General features: G+C 50.6%; 1 protein-coding gene across 2 annotated transcripts in view; it reads left to right on the forward strand.

Moving 5' to 3' along the window:
• LOC311231171 (inositol hexakisphosphate kinase 2-like) overlaps positions 1 to 9,148 on the forward strand; it is a 107,913-nt gene that overhangs the window by 94,574 nt on the left and 4,191 nt on the right. The window contains exons 5-7 of one of the 2 annotated variants that reach the window (XM_084317686.1): positions 1,561 to 2,043; positions 4,658 to 4,877; positions 7,852 to 8,033. In XM_084317686.1, the coding sequence (XP_084173812.1) occupies positions 1,776 to 2,043; positions 4,658 to 4,877; positions 7,852 to 8,033 (670 nt within the window). In that variant the 5' untranslated portion in view covers positions 1,561 to 1,775. The remainder of the gene's footprint in view (positions 1 to 1,560; positions 2,044 to 4,657; positions 4,878 to 7,851; positions 8,034 to 9,148) is intronic. The other variant, XM_084317685.1, reaches the window with a different exon arrangement.

Raw genomic sequence — 9,148 nt, forward strand, 5'->3', positions numbered from 1 at the left:
TGCTTGAATTGAAATTTGGCAGAATTAAATTATAAACCATGATTTTATCCAGTTTAGAAGTTAATCCTTAGTTTTAATCCTACTATTAACATTGCATCACAAGTTCACTGGCACTTCCCAACTATAATAATTATGCAACGATGAGAAATTGATCCCCCTCACTACTTTTAAAGGGGATTTATTTATTTATTTGATGTTTATTATAATTGTAGAATACATGATACAAAAATTATATGCATCTCAGGGTATATCAAGGATAAAAACACAATAAAGTCCGAGGACTTGTTTACATTGTGGTCCTTGGTCTCAGACAGACAACTCAAGACAACAAACATTTACAAGCATACAAATCTAAAGGAACTACTGAAACTGTTTTTAAAATAAACGGATTACCATAAAACGATATAAAAGAACCAATCCTAAAAGATAATAAATCAAAGAAACAATCCTCAAAGAACTAAAACGTTTAATTATTACATACGGTAATAACATGAGGTTATTACACACCTTGTCTTTTTTTCCCCCCTTTCCCTGTGTTACCCTACGCCAGGCCGTCATTGTAAATAAGAATGTGTTCTTAATTGACCTGCCTGGTTAAATAAAATAAATAAATGATAGACTGTTCCTGGAGGTTCTTCTCTCCATTGTAAACAACGCAGGACAGACAGCGGCCCACGTGGCCTCTGTCGGATCTGTGCCTTAACTTCCTACACTAAAATGAAGATGGTAACTTGCACTGTATTCGCCCACAACCCAACAATCACACGCGGCCGCGGGCGCTTCCCACTCCGAGCTGGAGTTCTGTCTGCGCTGCCGACCAGCGGCTGACTGTGTTTATGTTGGCTGGCGTGAGGACAAGGGGGCACCTGTATTGTTTTATCCTCGCTCTATTTCTTTCTTTCCGTCTCTCATTCTGTTATCCTTCCTTCCTTCCTTCCCTCCCTCCCCTCCCTCTCTCTTTCTTTTTGTCTCTCTCTCTCTCTCTTGAAAGGAGGAAAGGCTGCCTGTTCTGTCATGTTGTTAAAGCCTTACTGTCACACTGAGGGAAAACAGCTGAGTTCAGCTCTGCCCTCCCTCCCTCTCTGTTTTTATCTTCCTTTTTTCTCTCTCTCTCTCCCTCTCTCTCTGTCTCTCTCGCTCTCTGTCTCTCCCCTCCCCCAGACCCCCACATCCCCTCCTCCCACCCTCCCGTCTTTGTTTCCCTCGGAAGGGTTACCACCCAACAACCTGCCTCTGTCGCTCCTGATTGGTGGATCGGGGTTGAGGAGGGGGCGGGCCGAGTGTCAGCCTAGCTAGGGGTTTACCAGTCGCGAGCCAGTGCTGCCTGTCAGTTAGACTCTGCAGTGGAGACAGAGACGCAGACGCAGGACCAGTACAGCGCTGCCACAGACCCACAGGACGTACAAACAAAAGCCTTTTTTTTTAGCTCCTTTTCCAGCTACAAGAATCAGCAGGCTGCTTTACTAAAGACGAGAGGACGTAAACATCACGCAAACGCTGAAACGCTTCTCTCTCTCTCTCTCTTCCTCCTTCCTGTCTCTTTGTGTTTTTGTCGACCAGCAGAATCTCTCTCTACGCAGAGGAAACGGATCGTCGTTAGAACGGCCCCTGAGGACGCAGAGGAGCAAGGGACCTAGATAAACAACCAGCCCAGGACTCGTTTTCTCCACGGGGCTGCACTTGTGTGCGTGTGGAGTGTCCCTCTGCCCAGCTACGGCCTGGGTGTGTGCCGAGGAGGCTAATGCCCGAGGTGTCGCGGTCGAGTCCAGAGGAGGATGAGTCCGGCAGTGGAGGCCCAGGCCCAGGGGGCCATGGAGGCAGAGAAACAGCAGGAGCAGCAGCAGCAGAAGCAGCAGCAGCAGCAGCAGCAGGGCTACGGGGAGAAAGGAGTGATGCTTGAGCCCTTCGTCCACCAGGTGGGTGGCCACTCGTGCGTGCTGCGCTTCGGGGAGCAGACCATCTGCAAGCCGCTCATCCCCCGCGAGCACCAGTTCTACAAGAGCCTGCCCGCCGCCATGAGGAAATTCACCCCCCAGTACAGAGGTAAGAGAGTCTTCTTCTCACGTCGCCTCCTCTGACCGTCGCTGCGTCGTCCTGTTGTTGTGTCTGTCTGTCTCTTTGCTTTCTGATTCTGAATCACTCCGTATTAGCTTTTCAAGCAGGTGCATTGGAATTGGTTGTGGGGCGGTGTACGGTGTAGGGAATGCAGGGGAGTGTTATCTCGAGGGGGGCCTCGGCCCCCCCCAATGCAGGTATTTTAGGAGCCGACCCAGGAGAAGCGCGTGCTGTACCTGACCATGCCACAGGAGGGCGAGTCCCTATCGGTTGTGTGTGAGAGAGCCTACCACCCCACGTACGAGCAGGAGGCTAGCCCGGGGTGAACAGGTAAGTGGAGAAGACACACAGAGGCTAGTGTTTCCCTGTCGGTGTGTCCTGCCGGCAGGCTGAAAGCCACGCTAGGTGAGACCCCTGCCTTGTTCAGACTCTTCCTATTGTCCACGCCGTCCCGCTAAAGAGACCCATGGCGGGGGAAGACGAGGTGCGCGAGAGACGGGGAGCACGCTGTGTCCTGAGAGCCCCGGCGGGCCGTCAGACACCTCTGGACCTCCCAGGACAGGCTGACACTACCGTGTGGAAATACCCCTTTTTTTTTTTACCCCGCAGCATCAAGAAATGAGATAGCGTCCCCTCTCCCAGTCCCTAATGACGTGGACGACACTGAGACCGGTAGAATGGCGACGGGCCGGTATATAAACCAGTGTCACACGCATACTTTGTGTAATTTTAGACCCACGACTCGTAAACACACTCACATTATATTCTAACCGGCTCGGCAGGTTTTTCCTTCTTCTTAATTATTCAAGAGAAGGAGTTAAATCCTCCGTGTCGGGAGTGAAATACAGAAAGCAAAGCTCTGCTCTCCACTGTTCTGCTCTCCACTGTTCTGCTGTATGATTGATTGATTGAAAACTTTATTAACAGATTGCAGAATGGGTACAATACAGTACGGCTCAATACAAAACAACTGCTAAGAGGATGCAGACCAGAAAAAGACTTTCGTCTTGTTTACATCGGGGTCACCCATTTTCAATTCATCAGGACATTTATGATTTTGTCATCATACGGCACAAATACAGTACAACGAAAAGAAGTTTGGCGTCCGACCAGAGTGCAAAATGTAGCAGTAAAGTGCAACAGCGATATACGATGTACAGGTGGTTACACTGGGTACAACATATACAAATGAGGTATATACTACTGAGTGTAGTGCAGTAACCAGTGCTAATCACGCCCGGTACAGAAGGCTAAAGGCGAACCTGGCCGTCAGGAAACATTCATCAGTCTACATCCTCTGCCCGTATTAAAAGAAAACAGACTTTTCTCTTTTCTTCTTCCGTTGTTTCAGTTCCCTATCACCTGAATATATATGTTTTCCCTCATTCATAAAGATGCGGCTGCTATTGCTGTGAACCCCTCGCCGCTTTAGCAAACCTTAACTTTTTATGCTAGCGAACCGTTTTATGTTCTTCAGTTATTTGATTTGGCTCCTTCCACACACCTCACCTTTAACCCTTTCACTAACACACTACAGAAGGTTAACCTTTCACTACCACACTACAGAAGGTTAACCTTTCACTACCACACTAACCGTCTGTAGTGTGGTAGTGAAAGGGTTAACCTGTATTGTGGCAGTGAAAGGGTTAACCCTTTGGTATTGTGGCAGTGAAAGGGTTAACTGTCATACCACAGCAGGGGGGCCGTGAGGGTGGGCTGATGTCTGACGGCCCGGTGGGGGTTTGGTGTGTTTTTGGCAAACTGGCTTGAAGTATGAACGTGACAGTAGAGATCTCACCCACATGCAACGTGGAGGAGAACTTTGTGTTCCTTGTCATTTTGGATGTGCTGCAATGTCTGTAGCTCAGGCTTTCTTCAAACCTATAATAAGGCTATTGTCGGGCCATGCTGTCGTGGTTTCTTTCGTGTTCGTGTATGTACACAGTTCATCACACTGTCGTTTGTGATAGCCTGACGATTATCTTCAATAAACTGCGTGCTGCGTTGAAAGTTTTGAAGCTTTGAAGTATTGCATTGGACCTCGTCTGTGTGTGTGTGTGTGTGTGTGTGTGTGTGTGTGTGTGTGCGCGTGTGTGTGTGTGTGTGTGTGTGTGTGTGTGTGTGTGTGTGTGTGGGGGGGGGGGGTGTTTACACAAGTGGCTACTGTACACAAATCGATATGTAAACATACCCAGTCTGTCCTTGTCCCCATCCCTTCTCTCTTTCTCCCTCTCTCCCTCCCTATCTCTCTCTTGCTCTCTGTCCACATGTGTTGTTGTGGGAAGCTTCAGTATCTCTTGTCCAGGTCTTGTTTGGTCTCTTATCAGGTGTCAGCTATACAGTACATGGTGCATTGGTGCAGACAGACACAAACAGCTCTGTCCGAGTAGGTTATTCTCCAGACCTTCTTTACTGGTGAACCTTCTTTACTGGTGAACCTTCTCTACTGGTGAAATAAATCCACTGCTTCTCTCAAAACCATGTCTTATCAACGTCTGTTTTCTCCCCTCTCCCCCCCCCCCCCTCTCTCTCTCTCTCTCTGTGTCTCTGTATCTCTCTCTCTCTCTCTGTCTCTCTCTCTCTCTGTATCTCTCTCTCTCAGGCGTGGTGTCGGTCAGCTTCGAGGAGGACGAGGAGGACAACCTGTTCCTCATCGCCTACCCGCTCCACAGCGACCCAGCGGAGAACCAGGACCCCTCAGCCGACCGCGAGCCCAGGGCCAAGATGCTGAAGCGGGCCAACGCGCTGCCGTCCTCCCTGGTGGCGGACAGCGACAACTACACTAAAGGCGGCCGCCACTCGCGCAAAGACAAGGACAAGAGGTGAGACAACTGACATCCTGACGTCTGGAGACACCGGCAGTGAAACAAACACTAGGCATGATGTCGCGCTGCCGCGTCTCTAGCTCACATTACCAGCACCTTGTAGTGCTCCGGGGGTAGAGTGGAAGGTTCCCGGTTCCATTCCCGGCTCCATTCCCACTGCTCCCGGGCAGCGTGTCGAAGTGTCCTTGAGCTAGACACTTAACCCCTAACTGCTTAACCCGATGAATGCGTGAGTGAACGGGTAAAAAGTGAGGAACAAATTGTAAAGCGCTTTGGATAAAAGAGATATATAAATACACCGTTCTTTTTTTAGTACCTTGTTAATTCATATGAATTAGTCTTCAAAGCTGGCAGGTGGTCTATAGTTAGAGAAACAGGCTAATGGCACTAATTGTCTCTGTGAACATGGAGGCCGTTGAACCAGACGCCTCCCGTGCGTTCATTCTCCCTGATGAACAGTAACTCTGTTACCGCATCGGTGTCGGGGAGGAATATTGACGCATCAACGTGAGTCATATTTCACACCACGACACTGAGGCTCGTGAAGATCTTATTGAATAATTAAAACTCGGCAGATGATGACAACGGGCCCAGAGTAATTAACTAACCGAATCCCTCCATAGTCCCCCCCCGCAGAGAACACACAATAACACAAGCCACTGGCAAGGACACGGGCGTGCACACGCACACACGGTGACAAACACACACTCAGTGACAAACACACACTCAGTGACAAACAAACACTCAGTGCCAAACAGACACTCAGTGACAAAACACACACTCAGTGACAAACACACACTTGGTGCCAGACACACACTCAGTGACAAACACACACTTGGTGCCAGACACACACTCAGTGACAAACACACACTTGGTGCCAGACACACACTCAGTGACAAACACACACTCGGTGCCAGGTAAACATGTTCCATCTGCTGCGGAGATGCTGATCCCAGGGTTAGATAGAGCTAGAGGGTTATGTAACACTCCACTAATCACATGATGCACAGTAAGCGCACACAACCACACACACATTTATTTGAGTAATTCATGCCAAGCTTCCTTTTATGGAGATATATATAGAGAGATATGTGCAATGTTTCCATCAAAGAGCAGCGATGAGTGCAGCCCAGCAGAGAGTGGGTGTATTCCAGCCCGTCACTGCCCCAGTCGTCCACTAGCGCATCGGCCTCTGCTTAGTGTTAGTGATGCAGCGCTGCCTCTTGATACTGGTGTCAGATCTCAGGTCAGTACCAGGTCCAAATAGGGCATCGGTATCAGTAAAGATCTGATACCAGTGAAGAAAGTGACACAATGTTCTGCATTTATCACACACAGCAGAATGTTGGATCCTTCAAATGTCCTAGATGGAAGATTAATCCTACCTCAATCATTTGAGTGTAATGACATCTGCTATTTCTCTGGCTATTTACTGGCAGATTTGTCCCCCGTGCTCCTCGTTTTGAATACTTGCTGTGTTAATGATAATCTCATATGCACATCTGACGTTCACATAATATTCACAAGAGTCTGACGGCAAACCATCTAACGTTACAAGCTACACAGAGGAGGCATTCAGATGTCATGACATTTGAAAACGCAATGGATTTCTTTTGACTGCTCACGTGTTCGGCATGGAGGAGCATAATGGGATCAACACAGCACTCAGAAACCCTTGTGGGTTTAAAAAGAACAACAACGAGAAACGTCGAGAAATCTCTCGCAGAAAGAAATGGTACTAACTCTTTAGTTACACTGAGCTAATGAACTCCTAGCTTTGAGAATTCACTGCAACATTACAGGAAACAGAGGCTAAGACCTCGAAACCTTCAACCTCCATGCACAACTTCACTGCCAGCCCCCAGCAGCTCTGGAGCAATACCCGATTTCCAGCAAGAGTATGCTCATGTTGGAATGTCAAGAATTTGTGTTTGTTCTCCCTCCTGTTACTGTCTGCTAGAGGATGTGAATGTAACCAGCCTCTCTCGCTCTCTCTCTCTCTCTCTCTCTCTTTCTCTCTCTCTCTTCTCTCCCTCGCTCTCTCCCCCTCCTCTCTCTCTCTCCCCCTCCTCTCTCTCTCCCTCTCCCCCTCTCTCTCTCTCTCCCTCTCTCTCTATCCCCCTCTCTCCCTCTCTCTCCCCCCTCTCTCTCTCTCTCCCCCTCTCCCCCCTCTCTCTCTCTCTCTCTCTCCCCCCTCTCCCTCTCCCCCCTCTCCCCCTTTCTCTCTCTCTCCCCCTCTCTCCCTCTCCCCCTCTCTCTCTCTCTCTCTCCCCCCCTCTCTCCCCCTCTCTCTCTCTCTCTCTCCCTCTCTCTCCCCCCCTCTCTCCCTCTCTCCCCCCCCTCTCTCTCCCCCTCTCCCTCTCTCTCTCCCTCTCTCTCTCCCCCCCTCTCCCTCCCCCCTCTCACTCTCTTTCCCTCTCTCTCTCTCTTTCTCCCTCTCTCCCCCCCTCTCTCCCCCCCCCCTCTCTCCCCCCCCCTCTCTCTCCCCCTCTCTCCCCCCCTCTCTCGCTCCCTCTCTTTCTCTCTTTCTCCCTCTCTCCCCCCCTCTCTCCCCCTCCCTCTCTCCCCCCCTCCCTCCCTCTCTCTCTCCCCCTCTCTCTCCCTCTCTCCCCCCCTCTCTCTCTCCCTCTCTCTCTCTCCCTCTCTCTCCCCCTCTCTCTCTCCCTCTCTCCCCCCCTCTCTCTCCCCCCCTCTCTCTCTCCCTCTCTCTCTCCCCCCTCCCTCTCTCCCCCTCTCCCTCTCCCCCCCTCTCCCTCTCCCCCCCTCTCTCTCTCCCCCCCCCCCCTCCCCCCCCTCTCCCCCCCCTCTCCCCCCCTCTCTCTCCCCCCCTCTCTCTCTCCCCCCCTCTCTCTCTCCCTCTCTCTCCCCCTCTCCCTCTCCCCCTCTCCCTCTCCCCCCCTCTCTCTCTCCCCCCCTCTCTCTCCCCCCCCCCTCTCCCCCCCCTCTCCCTCTCTCCCTCTCCTCTCCTCAGTCTGAAGCTAGCGGAGGACGTGGAGCGTGAGTGGCTGCAGCAGGCGGATGTTCTGTCCTACAGCCTGGAGCGCAGCCACAGCAGCGCCGAGCCGCAGCTCAAACACAACCCCTGGAGCCTCAAGTGTCACCAGAAGCACCTGCAGCGCATGAAGGATGACGCCAAGCACCGCGAGCATTACAGTATCCTTTACACTGTCAGTGGCTCAGGGGGTAGAGGGGCTACTGGTAATCGGAAAGGTTCCCAGTTGGATTCTCGCTGTGTGTGAATGTGTGAGTGAATGGGTGAATGTGAGGAACAAATTAAATGCACCATTTATATCAGCGGGTTCTTTCTTTCCTTTTGAAAACAAACTCTATATACGGTCTTGCTGGCTGTATATATAGCACAACCCGGGCAAATGAACATAGACTGAGATTAACTTTAGATCTCCCAGGGCGACGGAGCGATGTTGACGTGAAAGTGTGGCACACTTCATAGGTTTTGTTTAGCAGTAAACGAAACGTTGACGTCATCTGACTTTAAATTTTATTTTTTTATCCACTTTTTCTCCTATTTTTCTATTTTTCTCCCATCCCAATTACCCGCTGTGCCAATTCTCCCCTCCCCTGTCTTGAACGTTGCTTGCATATGCCCCCCACTGGCCGGTTGTAGGGAGGATAGAAGCCTTGAATCATGTGTCCCCTCCGATACACGAGGAGGCAGCCTGTCACATCTTTTCACCTGCCAGCGCGGACTCTCATTGGCGAGGTGTAACGTGTGGGAGGCTCACACTACCCCCGCCATTTCCTGTCTGCTGTGCAGGCGTCCCCCAACCGACCTGTAGGAGTCGCTGTCCAGATTACCACCTATCGACTTCCACCCGCTAACTCTGCCAATTGAGTTAGTATGACGACTGGCCCAAGCCGGAGGCAACGCCGACAGCCGGAGTCGAACCCGGTGTCTCTTGCGTTGGTGACGAGCGCAATGTCCGCTGTGCCACCCAGCCGCCCACTTTTAAAAAAAAATATATAATAATATACATTTGCATTACGGAAATGTGGCACCGGTGGATCTCACGTGAATCGGTACTCGCTAGTACTGACGTGATTCGGTCGATACCCTTAAAAGTACCGGATTCGGTACCCATCCCTAGACACAGCTTAGGTTTTCCAATACACTAGTGGATATCAGTTTCCATCCCCTGTGGAGTCAAATGTCTAAAGCACTCTCATCAGTCAGTCGATACTTCGGTCAACTCCGCTAAACACATTAGCATAGGGTCAGCATACAGTATGCAAAATCAATGCAACTCAGT

Source organism: Notolepis coatsorum (assembly GCF_963971535.1).
Source record: "Notolepis coatsorum genome assembly, chromosome: 6".
NCBI classification, from domain to species: domain Eukaryota; kingdom Metazoa; phylum Chordata; class Actinopteri; order Aulopiformes; family Paralepididae; genus Notolepis; species Notolepis coatsorum.